Genomic DNA, 24,838 nt, shown 5'->3' on the forward strand with positions numbered 1-24,838 from the left:
GTTTATGATAGTTGGGACTGCATATCATGGACTTGCTCTCGTGGTATTTTTTGTCTACTTTTGCGTTTTCTCCTCCATTGTGAAAGAGAATTAATATACTATGAGTCACTGACTGTATGTGTAGATAGATGGATTTATCCTTTTTATTTGGCTGAAATATCCAAAAACCTGAGACAAAAAAGAACATAACATTTTATTGCATTTTTATCATTCGTTGTTCTATCACTGATATTGAACATGATCTAAGAATTTAAAATGCTTGAGGTAGGAACTTTTTTCAGGGTAAGTTGTCAAAATGAAGTTTTATTTACCAATACTGTGATATCCCCGATTTTAGTAGGGATGTAATTTTCATGGTTTTATGACATAAAGAGAACCACAAATTCATGCCCCCCATTGAATTGTAAAATTTCAAATATTTAACGTCAGCCACAAAATCATATCCCTCATCAACCATCAATTTTTCTCAAGAAAATTTGATGCCATGAAAATATGGGATTTTAAAGTAATTGTTCCTTCACTTGTTGGAATTTCAGTTTTGTCAATGAAACATATGGAGATAACAGACAGCTAGTATTCAAGATCAAAAGTCCATAAAACAATACAAAATAGGAGCAGAGGAAACACTGACCTTCAAAACATAATTCATATTCAAATATTCAAAGTATCTGAATACCCGGTACTTACATATTCATATATTAAATTAACAAAATATGCATTATAGGCTGAACAGCTTTTCCTCAATTTTATTTTGGCACCTTGTTTGCTTTTCAATGACTACTCCATACTGCTTTTCCGTGACTGGGTTTTACTATAATTAAGTTATATATGTTATTTCGTTTTTGATGCTGCCTTTTCACGATTTTCAATGGTCACAATTAGCAATTAACATCAAATGGGAGTTGATATTTACCAGTTTTTTCCATGTAGTGTTCTATTCGGTAGTGAGTACTATTAAACTCATATTGTGAGTTTAAAAGAAACTGAATGGATTGCACATTTTACACATGAATTTGGTGCTTGCATTGAAATATGAAAGCATAAATATTCATTACATCAACTTTTTGAAATCCAGAACAATGCTAATGTTTTCAGTCATTGTTTTATTCAGTGTGCATATGTTTTTAAATGAATGTTCCTATTTAGTGTTTTACAAGACTGATCTTGCTTAAAATCTAACTTCCACATCCCAGTGATAAAGGGCAATAGGTTTCATCTGTCTAACAGAAAAGGTACTGAAAAAAGTAAAGGAAAAGCAAAAAATGTAATAACAGAAAAGCAGTTTAACTTGTAGTGGAAAATGCAGCATTTTTTCCCCTAGAAAAGTGCTGCCAAATCACGGAAAAGTGAAACTGTAGCATCATCCTACTCATGACAGATTTTGTTGTGGTATTTAGATGTAAAATGAATAAACATCAGTATAACAATGTGTGGCAAGTTTCATTAAAATCCAAGGTCTAGTGTGGCACACTCTATATAAAAGTTTCAATGCTTGCAGAGAATGGCTAAAAAAAAACAACAGTGCATGATGTCAAATTTGATCGTATAGAGATTCCCCCCAAACCTGTAACTTTTAATACAGATATTAATGCTGTTGTTAGTTAGAAGAAAGAATATTATGTGTGAATGGTTAAAACTTAACAAAATGAATGTTGAAAGGCATTGGTACTTGGGTATATTTATAGGGGAAGCTTTCTTCTCACACTTTAAGCATTAATTACCAAGTTCCAGTATGTTTTTATACAGTATTGTGTCAGATTGGACCATTTATTGGCTTGCACACACATTAAAAAATCACACAAACTGCTCAGATTGCAGAATATGATATGCAACTTATGTTAAGAGAAAAATCGGAATTAGGCAGATGTAATTAAAACATTCATAAGAGTCTACTCAATCTTTTCTGTATTAAACATCATGTTTTTAGCACATATTTTGCTAATTGCTTCTGTTCCCCTTTCCCCTTTTATCTCCCTGTGAAATCCTTTGGTGGTGGTCTTATGTCTTCTTTATTTTGTTGCTTTCGTAGGCGTTTCCTCTACTCCACGACATCACCATTCTTCTACCCCCCAGAGCCATCAGCCTGCTCGAGACAATCGTTACCGATATCATTGACCTAAGCTTCACCATGACTGTGACCCGAAATTTTACCTGTTGGACAGCTTAGTCTTTGATGTGTTTTATATTTCCTTGATCCTGGTCTGACTGCTAAAATCATGAACTGTCTTGGTGTAGCTGATATTATGTGATAGATTCAGTGGAGGAGTTTGTTTTAGTAACAATAGTGGACAGAATTTATAAATTCTTTTCATTGATCTGAAGTATCATTTGTTACAATATGAGTGTTTATTTATTGAAAAATGTAACAATTGCTTCATTTGAAATCATGGGAAAAAATGCTTTATGAATGAAATTGCACTAAATTGCAAAATTGATCCAGAATTTTATCATATCACAAAGCTGTAATATACCAAGAAAATACAATTTCTCTTTGACTCTCTCCACCTGTGAATAAGTCGAGCCTGAGGTAGTGTATGGAAACACTTAGTCTGTCTGTCTGTTGTACTTTTAATCTGTGTTCTGTAGCTAATTAGTCTGTGTTATTATCTGCAATATCATGTATTCCTCTTCTATGAATTCCTTTGTATTTCTAGTCTTTTAGTCTTTTTTACAAACCCTACCCTCCTTGTTCCATTTTTGTTACCCCTGTAGCATGTTTGCAATCAGCAAAACACACACATTAATCAGCTATACTCAGCACATATTACAGGGAATATGATATCCTTGCACTGCTTTATTTAAAAAAGTATTTTCACCCTACAATTTTTTTTAATAAGTGCAATATATATATATCTGGTTGTAGTATTAGACCACAAAAAATGTAGACTCTGATTGTGCTAAAACTGAAATTTTCTAACAATTAAAACTTGCTTCAATTAGTTTCTTTTGCAGCTATAATATTTAACCTTCTGGTAATCGTCTCCTTTGATTAACATGTAAAGTTCTTAAGTTTTGTTTTATGACCCACCTCTATTGAGCTGACAGGATTGGGGTAAGAGTAAGAATTGTTGACTTAAGGCATAATAATGCTTATGGATCAAATATACACTCTGTCAGAAATTAAAAACATCTTTAAATAGCAATAGGAATCTATGTACATGTAATTAGAATAGAGTGAGAGATTACTCTGTAGAATCAAAATTTTGTTTAATATGTGTTGTCATGAAAATAATGGTATAGTACATGTGTACAAACTACTAATTCAGTTTAATGATAAGCAAGTTATTTTATCATCCGTCTCGCAATTCATTGAAATTAAAAAGAATGCTAATGCATGTAATATCCAAAAGAAACTGTGTATAAAAACATACATTTATGAAGGGGCATAATAAACTTCACATTTTAATTTATAATTATAGTGTACTAAGTTATTCTTTTTGATATCATGTTAGTGACAATCGTGCAATATTTTTTTGTATTTCAATTTAAGGCTTGCATTTTGTACATTTGTCTTGTTGAATAAATCTGAATTTTTTCAGCCTGCTTTTTAATCAATGTAGAATCCTTTGGATACTAGCTTACTTAAAGTATTGGCTTTTTTTGGAAGAAGCTTTCATGATCAGAAAGAGTATCAATGACACAATTCATGGCTTTATAATACATAGACTATTAAGGAAACTCCTATTTACTTGTAATAGATATACATATAGTCAAGATGAGTGTAATTTATTTAAGTAAAATAAGACACAATTTAATATTCCGAGTTATAGCCCTTGGAAGGTAACTCTTGACAATTTAACAAAATAAGAGACATGCAAGGACCATTTACAGGAAATGATTACCAAATGGAATTTCAATTTTTAAGCTATTATCAGAAGAAAACAAATAAATCAATACAGAAAGAAGGTTAATGACAGACATTATATATATATCATACTCTACATTTAGCATTTACTTAATGATGTGTATTAAACATTAAACAGTTTCGTTTTACTGTATTTTGTTAAAAGTGTGAATTATTTGAGGAAACGATACTTAGATCAGTTTGAGGTTGTCGTCAGTCGTTTGTTCATAAATAATGCATGGTACACAAGACACATTAGTCTAGTCCTGACACTAAACTGATCAAATTACTGCTAACGCACTGAGATGTAGAGATTTTTACATTTACAGAAAGGTTGTGGTGAAAATTAGGAGACTTAATATCGATGAAAAAATGCTTCATTCAACATTGGTCATTATTATCTGGGACAAAGGCACAGAGAGCAATGCTCAGAAATAATCGAAGCAATTGCAAAATCGAGATTCATTTGCAATGGAAACATTGTACAGAAAAATACATCAACATGCCATTATTGATTTTTTGTATGTCTATTAAACTTTGCAGTTGATTATAAGCTATTTTAAATAGCTTCATCAGCAATAGAAAATGCTAGCATTCTCTAATCATGTATTCTTCTTCCTACTCACCTAATCAAGCCATTCCTTGGAATAAGGACTGTGTTAACATTGAATGACATTTAGAACTGTATTTTTTAAGTTTGGATAATGTTCTTGTTTTTGCTCACTTAATTTAAATAAATGTTTTATGGTAGTTGTATAATGAAATAGGGATATAACTTTAGAGTTTGAAAAGATCTTTTGTTTAAAGTAGAAATATATTTTTATGGACTATTTTATGAGTCTCAGCAGAGATAATTTTGCATTTATATACCGGTAGTATATCCTGTTGAACAAGACATTTTCTACAAGGCTTACATATCAGACAGCTGAGGGGTCTTTCTTAGCATTTAAATCATTTAAGTTAGGCTTATGGATTAAAAAAAATTTAATACTTTCTAGATTTAACCTTAATGTTGATTTAATGCAACATTAAGAAAGAATTTATCCATTAATTATGCATTTCTTTAGGTTTTTTAATGGTAGGAAAGTTAATCATTAAAGCATCTATTCTTATTACCAAGAGTAATCATAGAAATTATATGTATGGTTGTCATTTTAAAACTTAGATGGTGTGAGGCCTCATGGGACTAATGGGTCACGTGACCATCAGCCTCCAACCAGACCTGTTGAAGAGGCTGACATTGATGATGCTTTTACCAAATATGGAAATAACCACACCCATTCAGATGACCACGAGGACAACCTATCTTCTCCTGAGAGTCCCACGGGGGGTATGAAAAAACGAAAATTTGAATTGGAGTTTTTATAAGAATAAAACTAATTGTATGTATTAAAAGATGCCTTTTGATTTCTAAAGCCTCTAATTACCAGGTAAACAAACTTGACACGTGTTTTTTTTTCTGCAGTATTTGATGTCCCTGTTTCATTGAAATATTTTGTATTTTAGGGTCGTTGGGAAGTTTAGAGATGTCGCTACTTTATGATGCAAACAACAATGCTCTTCACTGTACCATTGTCAGGGCTAGAGTAAGTAGCAAGTTTTATGTTTCTTTGTATAACTTAAATCAATATAAATGTTCATGTTATTTGAATTAATATATATTATTTATTTTTGAATTTTTTTTGTCATGTAGGGACTGAAGGCTATGGACTCTAATGGTCTCTCTGATCCTTATGTCAAACTCCATCTACTTCCTGGTGCCAGTAAGGTAGGGAGCCAAATAGTTAATGGCCACAAAGGGAGAAAACTCTTGTAACATACCATATGAGGTTATACAGTTACTGTTACTGTTGATTCTTATGGTTTAATGTCTAGTATGTTGTAATTTAGAGAAAAAATACATTTATTTTATAAAACACACTGCAGATGGAAAATAATAAATGATAAAATGCTTTCTTTTATTTGAAGTCAAACAAACTAAGAACAAAAACAATACACAAGACTCTGAATCCTGACTGGAATGAAACATTGACTTATTACGGCATCACAGAGGAAGACATGATTAAAAAAACTCTCAGGTAAAACACACCAATCATTTCATCAGGAATATGGATTATAAATCTCTGTATGTTTTCCAAATGAAGAATTTAGTGTTTCCTTGTCACAAAGCTTGAAATAAAAATGGAAGCTTTTAAAGTAAAGTCTTTTATGAGATTTTATGTTTTTTTGGATTAATATGCTGAATTTTTATGCTTACTGTATTTGCTAAATTAATAGGTTAGCTGTACTTGATGAGGATGCCTTTGGGTTTGATTTTATTGGAGAGACCAGAGTTCCTCTAAAGAGACTGCAGCCCCATCAGACTAAACACTTCAATGTCTGTCTGGAAAAACAAATCCCAGTAAGTGGATTAGTGATTCTGTAATTGATCAGAAAATGGAATTAGGTGCAGTTTTCTTTGTAAAACATCTACTTCAGGAATTGATTAGGGAGCAAGGTAAATGGAACACACTGAATTCTAAAACCGCAAACTGAGTCATTCATAGCTAAAGACGTGTTCAGGAATATATGTTCCAGATAGTTAATCTGTTATTAAAATTGCTATTTTAATACTTTTGAGTAAAAAACTGTGCACAAATTAACGGCCCCTGAGACTATAATGGGGTGATAGTGGGACTCAGCATTTGTATGGGAATGCTTAGGAAAAACCGTTCAAAATCATATCTCTAAATAGCAGGGCCACAAGCAGTCATATTAGACAAATTTTGTAATAGATGACTATTCTTCCAGACTGACAAGGATGACGACTTGCTGTCACATGACAGGGGTAAGATCCTCCTGGGACTGAGATACTGCACGTCCAAGCAGGCCCTGGTAGTGTCGGTGGTCCGATGTGCCGAGTTAGCAGCGTGTGATACAAACGGATACTCGGACCCTTATGTCAAACTGTAAGTAATTTACTATTAACCCATAGCCTCGTAGTCAGCTGTTAGTATTATAAATGTGTATTATAAATGATACCAATGGATACTTGGACCCTTATGTCAAGCTGTAAGTAATTTACTATCAAGAGATTCACTCATACCCTTGTAGTCAGCTGTTAGTATTATACGAGGGGTTACCAAAAAGTTCGTAGACTGAGGCTATAAAATTAGTACTATGTAGTCTGTGCTTTCAAAATTTGTGTGGAACATAAAACAACAAAAAATAAAGAAATGTTGAAAAATTTAGCCTGATACGTTAATTATTTGCCAAATTATTGTAAAATGAAAACGACATTATATGATCACTCGGCGCTGTCGTCATTTATTTTCATGACGTCCGATAACGTCATTGTTTTTTCAATGTCCGTTTCTTCTACCGCATACACTTTTTTGATGAGATTCCCTGGAACTGAGTAAGGACTTAAACCCGCCTTGTATATATTACTTTACAATGTCACGAAAAGTGGCCTTCAATGAATATAATTAATATTCAAAATGGGTTAATACATTGGGAGAGATCCGCGCTTGTTTGTGCCAGCCTATTTTGCTTTTGGGAGTTCAATATCTACACACGATCAACGTCATTTTTTGACGTGATTGATTTTTCACACCTTGACTGCAAATCGGCATTAACTGTGTATCCCTTTTCTCTCTGAATCTATTTTGACATTAAAAGACAAGTTCTCTGGATGCATATTATTGCTCTATAGCCAGTATCAACATATTTTAGATTTATACCAGTTTTTTCAGGGGCAAAACTTTATAGAATGTTGGAGACGGAAACCCCTCCCCCCTTTTGACGTCATTTTCAAGGCCTCATTTGTTTGTTCATTCCGTGTAAAATTTACGATAAAATTTCATAGGACTTCCAGAATGAAGTGAAAATTTTATATGTTATGGAACAATTGTATCCCCACCCCACCCACCCCCCCCCCCCCCCCGAATTAACGAGAATTTTGGATGTCAAATGATCATATCAAAAGAGTTTTTCTCAGTTACACATTGGTCGTAAAAACGTCGTGTTCAAGATTGCGCCGCCTGGACATACCACTGCTGACAAAACATTTGTAATTTATTAAAAAATAAATTTTATGATTCATGGTTTATTCTTTAGATAGAAAAGATGATGCTAACTAGATATTTTAAAATTCATTGATGTACCTAAAGCGGTTTTAATTTTATGACGCTAGTCCACGAACTTTTTGATAACCCCTCGTAAATGTGTATTATAAATGATACCAATGGATACTCGGACCCTTATGTCAAACTGTAAGTAATTTACTATCAAGAGATTCACTCATAATCAGATGTTTAAGTATTATTATTTTGATTCAAGTGTTACCAAAGTAAAATCCTTTATTTTAGGTACTTAAAACCAGACCCCGAAAAGAGGTCCAAGTTTAAAACAGCAGTTAAAAAGAAAACTCTAAATCCAGAATATAATGAGGTAAAAAAGAATACTGTACACAGGAAAAATTTCACTCCTACTTTATTTTCATCCTCTTTTGTCCTCTTTATGGTTGGGGGAATTTATAACATGGCAAATTCAAAGAACAGAATAATTTTTGAAACAGAACTATGACTGGGCAAATATAAAAAGTGACAAAATACTTTGCAAGTGCAAAAAATGACAAGGGGCAAAAATAACCCTGTATACACCATTCATTTTGTAGAAATTCCTTAACATACAGGTGGAATATACATCTTTCTTTTTATGCTCTAAAAAGAATTCATGATAGATAAGAAAAGCAACCAGTCAATTTTTAAAAATATGGATTCAATAAATATTCATTGACATATAATCATCTTGTGTGACTTTTACAGATTTTAAAATTTGTTTCTTTCAGGAATTTATTTATGAAGTTAAGCATAATGAACTAGCTAAGAAGACCCTAGAGATTACTGTTTGGGATAGGGATATTGGCAAAGCTAATGACTTCATTGGTAAGGCAATACAGTCAAACAGAATCAAATGGAATTGGAGGGTATATTGATAAGCAAAGAAAATATATCATTGATATGTACACCAATTCTGCAGCAGCTTCATTTATGCTGTCATAGATAAATTTGAGTATTTAGGTGGTGTTCTAGATAAAGTTGAATATTTAGGTGGTGTTATAGATAAATTTGAACATTTAGGTGGTGTTCAGCTTGGAATCAACTCTAAGGGGCACCGCCTGAAGCACTGGTACGATACCCTGAAGAACCCTGACCACAAGTTTGAGCGGTGGCACACCCTGGCAGCTGAACTTATCCCCGAGGTTTAAATCAGTACCCACCCCCACCCTAATTACTGTTGTGTTGTGAGTTTTTTTTATTTTTTAATCCTTGCATGTATTCTTTAATGAGTAAACATAATTATATTTTTTCATGATGTCCAATTATTGATCTCCAAACACAAATGATTTTATTTTGAGCTAGTTATTTTGCATTAATATTCTACTTAAAGTTTAATATTTTCCCCAGTGTTTAGATAAACACACATCCCTACATTTTTTTATTATTAGAGTTTTCAGTAACCCTTGCTTTGATTTTGATATTAATGTATTCCACAAAATGGTATATATAAGTGTGGTAAACCTATTATTCATTAAGGATTACAGCTGAATGATCAAATCTAGACCTTGATTGAAAAATGTAGTATTTCTAATGTAGTAAAGGTCCAGAACATCTTATATACGTCTATAGTGACCCTGGATCAAGGTTTTAAATGAAGGGCACATGATCACAGTAACTTATAAGTATACATTAACATATAATAGTAACAATTTTGTCAGATGATTTAATACATATTTGTTTTTTTCTTGCTTAAATTTTAAGTGAAATTTAGCAGGATTTTTATTTGTAGATATTTCTTATATCAAATGCAAGAATATCGTAGTTAAGAACACATTGATAAATCTTACTAAGCATAAAATTGAAGAAAACCTATTACACTTGTCTTTTAGCCTGATGTTTACTAGGAGACATAATTGGCTTGTCCAGCACACCCTACTAAACAGAAGACAAGAAGTAGCAGTTCTCCATTGTTATGTATCAGATGTTTTAGAGTACCACTTTATTGTATATGTGTATTTTCTCAAATTCCCATTTACAAACAAGTACATATGTACACATTTTTCAAAAATAATGTTAAAATCCTCTTCTGATGTCCCCTTTTTGTAACATTTTCTTATCATTTTTCTTCTTACCACAGTCTTGTAAAAATTTAAAGTGCAGCTAAAATTTGATATCTCTAACATTGACAAAAACAGGTTTGACTGTAATTATTGCTGTCCTACTGTATTGGGTTTTTCTAACTAGGAATTTGATATTAATGAAAATATTAAAGATATCAATACAAAATTCATTCACACATTATTATTTTTCCCAAGCAAATCATGATTTTTTTAATTTGATATTTACAATGTTTTTAGTGCAATATTTTTTTATTTTTCCAGTGTAAGACTTTTAAGTCTGTACTGTTCTTGTAACTTTAACTTTGATGTTCTCTAATTATTCTCATGACCTTTTTTGGATATTTTTAATATTAGCAAGGGAAATATTTCCTATTGTCACAACTTTTTCATAATATATATATAAATAATATACATACACAGGATATGAATACTTACTGTCTGGAAATCAAAGAAATCTTTCCATATTTTCTTTAATATTTTTTGAACATTTTTTGTAATTAAAAATCTTGAAAGATCTGTTTTTGATACTGTTTCCTGCTCAATGTGAATTTCTGTGTTGTCTTCCGATACAGCAGGGCTATGATTGGTAGGATCCTATCATATGATGCCTTACTGTTTAATGGTTGTGAATTTCATGTATTTATAATGTCATTGTTATAAAATGTTCAGATCTAAATGTACAATGTATTAAATTTATCAACACTCACCCATCTAGAAAAGAAAAAAAAATCTTTAAAATAATAAAGATTTTGGTAAAATTCAAGATTTTTTTTAATTTGACAAATGTATACAGTGTATAATGTACACGAAATTATACAACTTCATATATATTTATAGCAATACTGCAAATTTACTCTAAAATGATATGTATTTATAACCCATAAAATTTAAATCCTTAATTTCTGATATGTAATTTTGTTAATATAACATAATTCTATCAAACACATGTAAATTACAATCATAACTGAACAATAGTTTTGGTTTTCAATGATTTACTGAGTGCTTCTGAGACCTCCATGGCGATTATACAGCTCTCAGCTGTCACTAAAATATCTTCTTTTCCTGAAAAAAGTTGCATTATTAAAGAACAACAATATGACATACAATGTATATTAAGTAAACTGCAAATTCAAACTTTGCATCATAAATCGTTTCCTATTCAATATAATTATAATTGTGTAGTGTACAAAAAATTTACAAAGGATTTGATTGGTGACATGTAAAATGCATACGAAATTCTGCTTTTGGAAACAGGTGATCATTAAGGACCATGGGCCTCATGTATAGACATGTATCTACAGATAACAGACCTTGGACGGCGTCAATGAAGTGGTTTAATTCTGTAGGGAAGCTGTCAATGTAACGGTCTAGAAATGTCTGTAGGAGAGGCTCCGATTTACAGGACTCCTGGGTTACTGTATACAACTCGCTCGTCTTAATGTTCTGTGTCTGGATCAGGCCTCTGGTTCCCAACACCTACAAATACAAGCATATAGCGCTAAAACAAAAACGTTATCAAATCTAAATGTCTTCAACCTCCAATCCTCCAACCTTTTCTTTGATATTAATAAAGAAGTACCTATATATTCGGACGGAAGGATTACTAGGGACAGAAGGGTTACGCAATAGTGGAAACTCCAGGTGTTATATATAATTTTTTAATTGTTGAAAGAAATAATTACTTTTGTCACGTAATATATTTACCATGAAAAAGAGTCATTTTTGTTGAAAAAGATTCATCTTGCTTATATCATGTATATTATGAAACATTATACGTATCATATGGGGTATAATAATAATTCTCTGAATCGTAATTAACTTGTCATCTGTTTCTGGAGTTATAAATTACCTCGACTTTCTGCTCGTATCCAATATTTGCCTCCCTAGTGGCTTCCATCTGTGCCATCACTCCATTTGGAAAATTCAAAATGGCTGTCACAGAGTCAAAATCGTCAAACTTTTGATAAAGTGTGGAATTGTCTGAAGAAATGGAACCAAATGCACAGACGGACAAAGGTTTTTCTCCCACTAACCAGCAGATATAGTCGATATCATGGATGGCCATATCGAGGAAAATTCTACCTGACGGAAAACAGTGACAAAATATAATACAAGAAACAGAGAGAGAGAGAGGGGGGGGGGGGGGCTTTGATAAAAAAATTACTTACTAGTAAACATTTCAATATGAAAGTCATAGCTCGAACCAATTCAAGTTATTGGCAAGGTTAAAGTTTTTTTTTGTGACCAAACAGTTAGACAGACAGATGGATGGACAGTGCAAAAAGTAGATAAAACATAGGTAATCAGAGATTACAGAGCTCTCAACGAATGTTGTCTTTAAGTAAGACAAAATCACACAATTAACCAACATTCTAAAAGTGTAAATCAAAAAATGCAAAATTTATGCAATTTTGTTCTGATAGGGCTTACAGAGTTGCTTGGATATACCTATCCAAAAACATAAAACTAGTGGCCCATCAAGAAACAATTCAAATCCAACATCTGAAGCAAGTTTTTGAGAGTTTTCAACCCTTGATGCATCATGATCATTTGTGCAAATTTGGTTAATATGGGCCTTATAGTTTCTTGGTGATAGACCTGCATCCACAGGGACATCTTATCCACTCTGTTCTCTACTTCACTTATAAAAAATACATGTGAAGTAGAGAACAGAGTGGATATGATGCCCCTGTGCTGCATCCATAACCTTACCTGGTCCATTATCTGGAAAATGTATGTCGAATTCAGCATCCGAAGCAAGTCCATTAGTGAGCATCCTTATATGTATCATCAATGCAAGTTTAATTTGCTCAACATAGGGCTCATACTTACTTGGAAATGAAACCTGCATAAAAAACTAACCTTTTCACTCATCCAGAAAATGTAGTGTCAGATTCAACATCATAGTAATTTGAAACAAACCTGGTTGTATGCATCCTTAGATTTACCATCCATGCAAGTTTGATCATTAAAGGGCTCTACTTGGAAATGAGACTTGCACCAAAACATAAAACTGTTCACTCATCAGGAAAATGTAGGTCAAATTCAGCATCCAAAGCAAGCCTGGTAGTGTGCATCCCTAGACATATCATCCATGCAAGTTTGGTCAACATAAGGCATATAGTTACTTGGAAATGATCGAAATCCACCTCAAAAACTGCACCAAAAATTTTTAACTTGCTCCAAAAACATCAACCTGGTCATTCCTTTGCTGAAATTGAAGCATCTAATGCCTTGATTGGTATAATGAAACACTCTAGAAGCATCTTACACGCATGTCTAATCAATAAAGGGCATAGAAGTACTTAAAAAGAAAACTGCTCAGAAAAAAATTAACCTAAACCTGGGACGCCGACGGTACCAAATAAGCTCCCCCAACTTCGTTGAGGTGAGCTAAAAATAAAATAATTCAGAGAATTTGTGTCCCCCGCTTAGGGAAAGAGTAAACCATGCGCAGTTCGGGGAGGGGGGTTGTCGGATCCCCCTGACTTCAGTTGAAAAATTATTAAAGTATACATGTACACATACTGAAGCAAATAAAATATGCCAATATGGATATAAAGATTTGATTGCTTATTCTTTATTATGAGTATAGAAGATTCTTTTTTATATGGAATATTTATCACTCTGTGATGATGATTTTATGAGTTTGTAGAAGCCACACCTTATAAAATTTTCATTTTACATGCTGAATACTATCATTTAGTTAAAAAAAAAAAATCAGAAAAAAAAGTAAATGGATCGACCGAGATTTGAACCAGGGACCTCTCACACATGACGCGAGAGACATACCACTACGCCACGAAGCCTCTCTATTCCCACATGTTTATTTAAACTACTAATATATACAAAGATGAAGTCACATACATGTATATATTTTCAAAATTTGACACAATGCATTGTGTCTAATTTAACCTTTATTAAACAGTTCTAATAGATGTAATAAGAAGATAGAGTCCGCCGAGAACCTGTTTTATACGTAATAACTCTCCTCATGTCCCTGTGCTAAAAATAGCGACATGTAATACAATAAATACTTCTAAAACAAAAGGGGCAGGACACTTTGAGAGGGGTGAGAGAGGTCGTAGGGACTTTTGGTATAAAATTCAATTGCAAAAGCTCAAAATCTTCTTGAAATATCGCCCGAAAAAGAAAGTGTTACACACAGAAAGAATGTATATATTTACGACCTTGAACTTTGACCTTTTGACCTCAAAATCAATAGGGGTCTTCCTTAGGCCATAGAAAGTTGTTATGTAAAATTTCATGGCAAAAGCTCAAAGGGTTCTCGAGATATCGTGTGGAAACGAAAGTGTTATAACAGACAGAATTTGCGAATTTATGACCTTGAACTTTGACCCTTTGACCTCAAAATCAATAGGGGTCTTCTATTGTCCATAGGGAGTTGCTATGCAAAATTTTATTGCGAAAGCTCAAAGGGTTCTTGAGATATCGTGTGGAAACGAAAGCGTTACAGACAGACAGAAAGACGGACGGATTTATGCAACTTTGATCTGATAGACGGACAAACCCAAATTAATATCCCCCACTTTTCAAGCGGGGGACAAAAAAGAACGAGTCACAATATAAGAATTAGAATGTCTTTGGTAGCATTCACATTTCTTGTATGATACATGTATAGTCAAGACGAAGATTTCTAAACTTTACTTTTGTTGTTCTTTAGATATTCCTCGGTCTGTCCACCTTCCCTACTGGTAAATTTTACCACACGTATCTTTCCGATTTCACCTTTCTTGTAACGGCTGTACAGCTTATAAAACTGTTTGTCAAAACGTCTGGAAAAGAATAAAATCCAAGTAATGTTTGTATGTTGTTTAACGTCCTGGTCCCGCGCTCGAGAATTTTTCATTCATGGAGGCACCACCACCTGCCGGTGTAGAGCTGCAATTTTGTCCTATACTGGGCTCTTAGGTAATTAAAACACAATGATTCATAAAAATTGATACAAACTTAAATGTAATAAGCAAGTTATGGAAAATTTTGAACCTTTTAAGTGGAATTAGTAATTTAACCCTTTCGCGACGAAACAGAATAAACTGATAACTGAATTCGCCAATATAATGAATAAGTTCTTTATAAATAAAAAAGAAATATTCTGTTCACATTTAACAAATTTGCACGTCTTGGTTTACCTGTTGTAGGCGCAGAATAAAATTCTGTCATGGTTTCTCGCCACTTCGTAACACTCTTTTGAATCTAAAACTGTTAAAGTTAACGGCTTCTCGCACATCACATGCTTTCCTGTAATATTTAACAAAGTGTGTTTTTGAAATAATGATGCCCCCATATGGCGGTGAAGGTTAAACTTCTTAAATGCACGTCAGACCCCAAGTTCAAAAGATCAAAAATGGTGTTACCCTTGTGTCACTGCCATTGAAAATATCTGGAAAATATATGGAAGACCAAGCACCAGCCATTCTAAAGTTATGGTCAAGGTTTATACTTTTTTAAAAGTGTCGTCAAGGTCATGCAGATGGTCAAAATCAATTATAAACAAGGGGAGTCCTTGTCATTTTTTTTTCTAAAAATTATTGGCAAGGTAAATCTTTTTTGAAAGTGCGTCAATTCTAAGGTCAAGGTCAAATCTATTTACACCCTTGGAAAGGTTTTGTTATGATAAATATCGGTATAAGTTATGGTCAAGGTTTAAAGGCCGGTATACACGGTAAGATTTGTATTGTAAGATTTGTATTATAATACAAAATCTTACTGTGTATACACTCTTAATACAGTGTATCATAAGATTTTTCGAAACTTATAAAACTGTATTAAAAAAAGAGCAATGCTTTATTTCCTAATACAAGTCTTAACTCACCTTTCACTTTCAACCAATCAAATGTACTCACATTGGGGGTCATCCTATTTATATCACTACTAATTAAAGCACATGGTAAATAATAATGGCCGACTTTGCGAGTAAAATATCGAAAAACTCGTGGTTTTATGGGAAGGGGAAGAGGACTTGTGGAATATATCAGGCTGTAGCTACCACAAAAAAGATGCTAGTAGCAGAGCTTATCATTATCATTTTTATTATTTTGACAGAGAGAGAAATATGGCAGGAGAAAACATGTGGTTGTAATAGTTTATTTACAATCTTATAAGATATGTATTAGCGTGTGTACAAAAGTATTATAATACAAAAGTATTACAATACTTGTATTATACTACAAATCTCATCGTGTCTACCGGCCTTAAGTTAGGTATTTATTTTCACAAGTGGGCCAAAGTCCAAGGTCAAGAAGTCAATTTAGTTGGTAAAGGAGTTACATTAAGAATTACAGTATGAAATTCTATGCTTCAACCAATCAAAAGTTATGGTCATCTTTAAAGTTTCCGTGGCATATGTAGCTCTGTATGAATGTACATCTTACCTGCAGTTAAGGCCTTTTTTATGATATCGGAGTGAAATGGCGTTGGGGTACAAATTATAACGACATCAACCCTGTTAATGTAATCAAATTATAGTAAAAGTAAACAAGAAACATGGGAATGCTATTTTTCTGTCTAAAGAATGAAATGTTTGTCTGAATATATTAAATCTAATATATATATAGCTCATCAGCTCTCGTTCTTGATGGAAACTTGCAAAAGGCCCATGGGCCTTGAAGGTCACCCGTGTGTCTAAATCACTTACAATTACAAGAGCCATTGGATTTATGAGGAAGATACACTATAAAATGTATCTTCTTTAATCATTGACATATTCTTTCAGCATTTCTTTTATCATTTTTTGTTAAGTGTCTTAATTATTAAGAAACCCAGGCTATATAATGTTACCACGAACGAATTTCATACTATATCTTTCGAGACCTGAATGAATCAAACTTGTATACGATTAAAAAATACAATTTTTTTTAATCCTGTGGTAAGACATTTTTAAATCGTTGATCTGATTTAACCCAGAATTAACAATGATACCATTTAAATAAGAAGTAATAAATTATGAGGCTAGTGTGCCTTTAACACCTGTTCAACCTCAAAAACGTTGACCTGTCCAAAAGTGCAAAAATGGCCCAATACAAATGCATTACCTGGGGTCTTCGAACACCTTTTGACTGGCCTTGATGTCGATCACCTGAGCCTCCCCCTGTAACCTATGTTTCCCTATCAGTTCAGTCATCACTCCATGCTGTGCTGGTACGTCCACTAACCATCTGATGGTCAGTCTCCCACTGTCCACCATGTTCTTTAGGTGGACCTGTCCGATCCTCCCCACTCCAAATAGAGCAGCACCGAGTCTCCGGCTTCCCTCCATCTGGAATTTATAGTTTGTAGTGTGGTGTCGGGTAAAGTAACAAGTATCCCCTTAGTTTTGATGAGAACAATCTCGTACGAATCAAGTTAAATCGTAAATGGAAAGAAAAATCTCGCTATTACGAGAAAAGAAATAATTAAAGGGATAGACTTTGCCTTTGCTAGAATCATCTCGTAATTTCGAGAAAGATAATTTAATGATGAGTGAAGACCCCAGAGAGCTTAGATATAAAATAAGATATCGTTATTTTGTCAAGAAAATTAAAGAAACAAACAGAATTTACACAAAGAAATCACTGAAATTTTGTTTATCCTTACAAGTTTATACTATAATGTGCATTAATTAAAGACCTACCTTGGTCATACATTGTAACTTTTAAATAGTTGGCAAGGGGTTTCGACTTTCACAGACCTGTATATTTTTTGTGAGAAGAATTTCCTTTAGATACTTTAGTTGACGTTGGAGATTGACCTACTTAAAAAAATTAAACTTCTACATAACTCTTGAACAGTTGGTGCTATGGCTTCTATATTTTGCATGTGTATTTCTTATGACAAGGTCTTCACCTGTGTACCATTAATTTTAACCTTTTGACCTTGGAGTTTGACTCAATTTTAGAAAACATTAACCTTGACCATAACTTTTGAATGGTTGATACTTGGACTGTCTTATTATTTACCAGGTGTATTCAATGACACAAGCCCTTACTTTGGGTAACATTTTGTTCTTCTGGCCCTGGAATTTTACTGGCGCATTTACGAAACTTTAACCTTCGCAATGAGCTACCTGCATATGGGTCATCAGTGTTGTAAAAACACATCTTGTAGTCTTTTCAGTTTTAATAGTTTTACTTAAATGTTGTACCCACTACAAAATGATGAGCTGCAATAACAGTGTTATGATTTGATTAGTAGATACTATAGTAATGCATTGTTGTTGTTTTTTTAAACAAAACAATAAAACATTTTTTTTCTGAGTTCACAACAATTATATGTACCTTGTAATCAGGACTGATCATCCAAGAACATATCCGTCCAGCTTACAAATATATACACATATTAAAGAGACATGCATTGTAATGTGAATATCCGGTACAAGATTATGTAAGCGGAATAAACACGTTTAAACACGCATTCTCAGTTTATAGTTCCAAATCGACTTTGGGAAAAGTCAAAACATTTTGTGAACTGAAACTAAAATTTTTATATGTCATTTGAAACATGAAAGTGTATAGTTATTAAAAATTACAATTTGATTTACATACTTCATGCTGTGTTTTGTTGACCTCCTTCGAAATTAAAGCGCTTGGAGGGCTAATTTTACACCAAGATATTTACGTGATGTTGAAAAGCCATATTTGGAAACGAAAGAATTTTTTTGAAAAATACAAAATTAAGATAATACACATCGAATTTTGTTAACTATAAACATTTATGAAACCGTTTAAGCACATTTGTAAAAGGGGTGTAAAATCTTTGATTCAATTATTAGTAAAAACAAAACAGGCATAATTTTCATTTAAATGAAATTATTTTCTTTTTATTACAAAAGGTTTTTATCAAATCTGACGATAAGCTAAATAATGACAATATTACCTAAAATGCTTCATTATTTGATTCTTTATTAATCTATTTTGAGAAACGCACATTATTTAAAATATCAGAAGGTAAAATATTTCGCCATTACCTGATTACGAAGTGTTTGCTAAATATCACGTAAATATCGCGCCTGTTTACTCCGCAACAAAATGTAGTGCGTTGCATACGTAAAGTGAAAATAGAATAAATCGTAATACTGTGAAGCCTTTTCAGTGTAAAAAAAACAACAGAAAATTTATTTTTGTAAAGGAATAACCATCTGATGGGTATTAGAAAACAAAGAGGGGGAGGGGGGTTGCTGAGCAACATTACCTGCAATATTATAAGATATGTGATTTATAAGATTTAACATTTATGGATTATGTTGGGTGACCTGTGGTCTCCCCTATGATTTTATTATTCCATGTAAAATTATAGTATCTATAAAACACAGTGCCTAACCTCTGATCTCGTTACTAATAGTAAGCGACTCAGAGTAAACGACGTCCAGTCTCTGCATTCGCAGATCTCTAACAAGCAGGGGAGACGAAGATTTTGCCCCCTACCACCCCATTCCTTTTCATTTCGCTCGAACTTTTCACCAATCCTGTAACATAATGGAATAATTATTTGTTAATAAATTATTTAATACCTCCTTTGTCTTCCTTATGAGGTCATGCTTCAATAGGCAACCTCATCAGTAGGAGGACCAGAGGACACCTTATATTGCACTTTACATTAGAAGGGGGAACAAAAGTTATATTCTAAATCAGTAGGGGGACCAGTGGTCATCTTATTTGTACATCAGTAGGGGGACCAGAGGACACCTTATATTGTACATCAGTAGGGGGGCCAGAGATCACCTTATATTGTACATAAGTAGGGGGACCAGAGGACACTTTATATTGTACATCAGTAGGGGGACCAAGTGTCACCTTATATTGTACATCAGTAGGGGGACCAGAGGACAACTTATATTGTACCTCAGTAGGGGACATCAGTAGGGGGACCTGAGGTCACCTTAAATTGAACATCGATAAGGAGACCAGAGGTCACCTTATATTGTACATCAGTAGGGGGACCAGAGGTCACCTTATATTGTACATCATTAGGGAGACCAGAGGACACTTTATATCGTACATAGGTAGGGGGACCAGGGGTCACCTTATATTGTACATCAGTAGGGGGACCAGAGGTCACCTTATATTGTACATCAGTAGGGGGACCTGAGGACACCTTATATTGTACATCAGTAGGGGGACCAGGGGTCACCTTATATTGAACATCAGCAGGGGGACCAGAGGTCACCTTATATTGTACATCAGTAGCGGGAATAGAGGACACCTTATATTTTATATCAGTAAGAGGACCAGGGGTAACGTTATTTTGTACACCAATAGGAGGACCAGAGGTAACCTTATATTGTACATCAGTTGGGGGACCAGGAGACATCTTATATTGTATATCAGTAGGGGGACCAAAGGACACCTTAAATTGTACATCAGTAGGGGGACCAGAGGTCACCTTATATTGTACAGCAGTAGGGGACATCAGTAGGGGGACCAGAGGACACCTTATATTGTACATTAGTAGGGGGACCAGAGGTAACCTTATATTGTACATTAGTATGGGGAGCAGAGGACACCTTATATTATACATCAGTAGGGGGACCAGGGGTCACCTTAAATTGTACATCAGTAGGGGGACCAGGGGACGCTTCATATTGTACATCAGTAGGGGGACCAGAGGTCACCTTATATTGTACATCAATAGGGGGACCAGAGGTAACCTTATATCGTACATTGGTAGGGAGACCAAGGGTCACCTTATATTGTACATCAGTAGGGGGACCAGAGGACACCTTATATTGTACATTAGTAGGGGGACCAGAGGACACCTTATTTTGTACATCAGTAGGGTGACCAGAGGTCACCTTATATTTTATATCAGTAGGGGGACAGAGCCATCAGGTTAGTTTTAACGTTCGTCACTAAATGTTTTTGGAATAAGATTGGTCCTCTCTTTTACGATGTAATATTAACTATATTTGAAAAAGACGAATTACCATATTCTCAGCGATTGGCACTTATCACTCTTTTATTTAAAAAGGGCGACAAGAATAATCTTAAAAACTATAGACCATTGAGTTTAACAAATACCGATTACAAGATTATAGCTTTTGTTCTAGCCAAAAAATTACAAAGCGTCATAGATAAATTAATTAGTAATGAACAATCAGCATATATCAAAGGTCGTTACATAGGTATTAATGCAAGATTGATTTTAGACATTTATGAATATTGCATGGATAATGAAAAAGACGGAATATTACTATTTTTAGATTTTGAAAAAGCTTTTGATTCAGTCGAGTGGAATTTTCTTTTTCAAGTTCTAAAAAAATTTAACTTCGGTGATAATTTTCTTCAATGGATCCAAATTCTATATAATAAACCAATATTCAGAATTAAAAATAATGGTTGGATTTCTAAAACATGTAGCATGAATAGAGGTATCAGACAAGGATGTCCTATTTCAGCTCTATTGTATCTATTTGTGGCAGAAATACTGGCCTTAAAAATTAAAAATAACAATGAAATACAGGGTATTAATGTTTTAAACATGAAAAGGGATATTAAAAATATTCAGCATGCAGACGATATCACACTGGCTTTAAAAGATATATCTTCTTTGAATGTTGCAGTTAAGACTGTTAATGATTTTTGTAAACACGCTGGTTCAAAGGTCAATATAAGCAAAACACAATGTATATTATTGGGCAGTCTAAAAGATAAATACACTAACATAGACGGCATACATGTAACAAATGATGCTGTTCGATGTTTAGGTATACACATTGGCCATAATAAAATTCAATGTTATGAATTGAACTGGCTAAAGACTTTTCAAAACATGGAAAAACTCTTTGAATCGTGGAAAAAAAGAAAATTGACTATTTTTGGGAAATCATGTGTCGTTAACTCTTTAGCTACGTCAAAAGTTATATACATGGGTTCAATATTACCAATGCCCGATCCCGAACATATTCGACAAATTAAGAGAAGCATATTTAACTTCATATGGAATAAGCGCGATAGAATTAAAAGAGATACTGTGATCGGAAAACAAGAAGATGGAGGTATAGGTGTGATAGATATTGAATTGAAATTCAAGGCCTTAAAGGCGGCATGGGCTAGATACTTGATAGATAAAAAGTGTATAATAGGCGAAATAATAAGAGGATATTTAAATAGTCTTAATATTGATATCAACTATCTATTATCATTATCGGAGACAAAATCCCCAGACTTTAAAATCATTTCAAACATGTCGGTTTTTTATAAAGAAGTATTTTGCAGTTTTAATGATTGTAAAAGATACATCGATGAAACTAAATTGTCTAATGTAAGTTTTGCTCAGCAACCAATATGGAATAATAATATGTTTAAATATGAAAACAAAACAATATGTTTTAAAAATTGGATCAAAAGTGGGATAACACATGTTAAAGACCTTTTTAATAAAAATGGAAAATTTAAAACTCTACAAGAATTGTCCGATGATTTAAAACAAAAATCAAATTGGATGTGTGAATACAAAATATTAAAAACAGCGATCTATAAAAAATCTTTAAGATTCAATATGACTTGCTGTGCATACATACAGAATATAGGGGAGCGTTATTTTGATTTTGTAAATGGTGTATATTGTATTGAAGATAAAAAATGTAATTTTTTTTACGATAATTTACTCTGTAAGAAATTTAAAGCCCCAAGCCATCAATTAATGTATAAAAAATTATTTTCTGTTGCTCAAGAGAGTTGGAAGGATATATATAGAAATAAGGTTAAAGACATCTATGACAAAAGAATATGTGAATTTAACTATAAATTGTTGAAATAATATATTGTGTTGTAACAGTTTTCTTTTTAAATGCAAATATAGAACTTCTGCTTTATGTAATATGTGTGATGAAATTGAAGATATTAAACATTTACTTTTTGATTGTGATCATGTTCATATACTATGGAAAAATCTGAGTTCTGTGTTAAATTTTGATGTACAGTGGAAACATGTCGTCCTAGGTTTTTATTTTGAACGGAATTCCAAAATACAATTTTTATACTTTTGTTTCTTTTTTAGCATACAAGATATATAAATTTAAAATGTTTTGTAGAGTTCAGAACAAAACTGAAACAGAAGATTTGTTATACTCCTATGTAAAAACAAATATTATAAACAGTATGAACATTTTACTGAATTCAACAAAAACTCACATGTATAAAAATAAGATGGTGACATTTGTAGAAATGCTTTAACTAAATATATGTTACTCTATTTTTTTGTTATACTAACTATCCTGGCCCGGGTTAGTTAGGAATTGTAAACGGTTTGTTTGCATAATGATTAATAAAATTATTAAAATTAAAAAAAAAAAAAAAAAAAAAATAAAATAAAAATAAAAAAAAACGTTCGTCACTAGGTGGTCCAGAGGTTAACTAATATTGTACATCAATAGGTTGATCAAAGGTGACCTTGTATTTTATTTCATTATGGAGACTAAAGGTTACCTTTATATTGTACAACAGAAAGGTTTCCAGAGGTCACCTGATACTGTACAAGACCAGACGTCAGATTATATTGTACATCAAAAATGGAAACAGAGGTTACCTTATACATCAATAGGGGGTAAGAGGTCACCCTATGTTGTAGATCATTATGGGGACATACAGTCACTTTATATTTTGTATTGTATATAAATAGGGAGATCAGTGGTCTCCTTTGTTGTACATTTTTAAGGAAACCAGTCATAAATGAAATTTATATGATTGCAGAAATACTCAGTAAGCCATCAACGATTCTAGACCCATGTTAACCAAGAGACATATAAAAAGAAAATAAGGGCTGACCAGAGGTTACAGATAAAATGCATATTAACGGGATACTCGAGGTTCTCTTATAAGAACACGACAAGAGGCCTATGGGTCTTATAGGTCATCTGAGCATCATATAAAACTTTAAACAATTAAATTATGTTCGCGCTTTGAACCAGAGGCCAAGACATTCGCAATTTTGGAAAAAAAGCACCAATGCTCATCGATCATAACTATACTTGGCATGCTTAGTTTGTCTACTTAATGCCTATATAGAGCGAAGGGGAACAAAAACTGCATTTCAAATAATCAGTAATAATTAGCAATAAATAGTAGTGCCAATTGACCGCAAAAACCCTCATCCTGTGGTCATACATTTCACAATGTTGGAGAAGGCACCCTTGTTCATAAAAAAAAAATTGGTTCATATCAAAGAACAAAATTTAAACCATTTATTCAATTACAGTATTTAATTAAAGCCCCCACCCCGCAATGGTACCCATGAGCAAGGGACCTTGAAATTTATAATTGTAAGTGTCTGGTGGAAGAGGCTCCCTTGCTTATCATAACTATATGTGGTTAGTTTAACTGTTATCCAGGAGCACAGAGGAAGATTTTTTAAAGAATTAATGAATTTTAACTTAACAATTTATATAGCCTAACCGTAACACCAGAATCCCTGACCTTTGGGTCATGAATTTCAAAACTTTGGAGAGAATATCCATTCCTCATCATATCTATGCATGTAATTAGTTGTTTGATATCCAGGGGCAGAGGGAAAGATTTTCAAAGAATAAATACATTTCAAGATATAAATTTTTATAGCCCTGCCCTAACCCCAGGGCCCCTGACCCTAGGACAATAAACTTCACAATTTTGGTAGAGGAGTCAATGCTTATGATAATTATGTCAACAGTTAGACGGCTTGATGTCAATCAGTAAGGAAGATTTTTAAAGATTTCATCAATTGTAGTAGTTTCGCCCCAACTTTGTTGCCTTAGGGGGTGGAGGGCAGGGATCATGATTTAAAAAATCTCTTCACCCATAGATGCTTAATACCAAAATTGGTTGTAAATGGTTGAGGGATTGCAAAGAAAGGCTTAA

General features: G+C 33.2%; 2 protein-coding genes across 6 annotated transcripts in view; one reads left to right on the forward strand and one right to left on the reverse strand.

The window, feature by feature from the left end:
• The window catches only part of LOC134280310 (double C2-like domain-containing protein beta), a 33,789-nt gene extending 23,019 nt beyond the window's left edge, over positions 1–10,770 (forward strand). For all 4 annotated transcript variants that reach the window (XM_062762727.1, XM_062762724.1, XM_062762725.1 and 1 more), the window contains exons 9-18: positions 5,010–5,174; positions 5,351–5,430; positions 5,538–5,612; positions 5,813–5,922; positions 6,122–6,245; positions 6,635–6,792; positions 8,194–8,275; positions 8,676–8,772; positions 8,968–9,131; positions 9,777–10,770. In XM_062762727.1, coding sequence (XP_062618711.1) covers positions 5,010–5,174; positions 5,351–5,430; positions 5,538–5,612; positions 5,813–5,922; positions 6,122–6,245; positions 6,635–6,792; positions 8,194–8,275; positions 8,676–8,772; positions 8,968–9,095 — 1,019 coding nt within the window. In that variant the 3' untranslated portion in view covers positions 9,096–9,131; positions 9,777–10,770. The remainder of the gene's footprint in view (positions 1–5,009; positions 5,175–5,350; positions 5,431–5,537; positions 5,613–5,812; positions 5,923–6,121; positions 6,246–6,634; positions 6,793–8,193; positions 8,276–8,675; positions 8,773–8,967; positions 9,132–9,776) is intronic.
• Positions 10,771–10,809: 39 nt separating this feature from the next.
• LOC134280311 (myo-inositol 2-dehydrogenase-like) lies at positions 10,810–18,377 on the reverse strand. 2 transcript variants are annotated; one of them, XM_062762728.1, is made up of 8 exons: positions 18,284–18,377; positions 17,063–17,286; positions 16,403–16,473; positions 15,161–15,269; positions 14,676–14,803; positions 11,857–12,089; positions 11,318–11,483; positions 10,811–11,069 (listed from the first exon to the last, which is right to left on the reverse strand). In XM_062762728.1, exons 1-8 carry the CDS (start codon positions 18,302–18,304, stop codon positions 10,966–10,968), a joined length of 1,056 nt encoding a protein of 351 aa, XP_062618712.1. In that variant the 5' UTR covers positions 18,305–18,377; the 3' UTR covers positions 10,811–10,965. The 2 variants fall into 2 exon arrangements, with proteins under 2 accessions (XP_062618713.1, XP_062618712.1); XM_062762729.1 differs by lacking the exon at positions 14,676–14,803 and having other exon boundaries at positions 10,810–11,069; positions 11,857–12,085.
• Between the last annotated feature and the right edge of the window lie 6,461 nt (positions 18,378–24,838).

The sequence above is a fragment of the Saccostrea cucullata genome, unplaced genomic scaffold (genome assembly GCF_032062105.1).
Source record: "Saccostrea cucullata isolate Sc308-1 unplaced genomic scaffold, CSIRO_AGI_Scuc_v1 ctg216, whole genome shotgun sequence".
In the NCBI taxonomy this organism is placed as follows: Eukaryota; Metazoa; Mollusca; class Bivalvia; order Ostreida; family Ostreidae; genus Saccostrea; species Saccostrea cuccullata.

What these genes read in the sequence shown, in the direction of transcription:
- LOC134280311 (XM_062762728.1), bottom strand. Translation starts at nt 18,304, where the DNA reads ATGATCAGTCCTGATTACAAG. An exon ending in AAGGTGTTCGAAGACCCCAG is followed by an intron (nt 16,474 to 17,062) that starts GTAATGCATTTG and finishes TTACATTAACAG; the next exon opens with GGTTGATGTCGTTATAATTT. An exon ending in CTTCATTGACGCCGTCCAAG is followed by an intron (nt 11,070 to 11,317) that starts GTCTGTTATCTG and finishes AACTTTTTTCAG; the next exon opens with GAAAAGAAGATATTTTAGTG.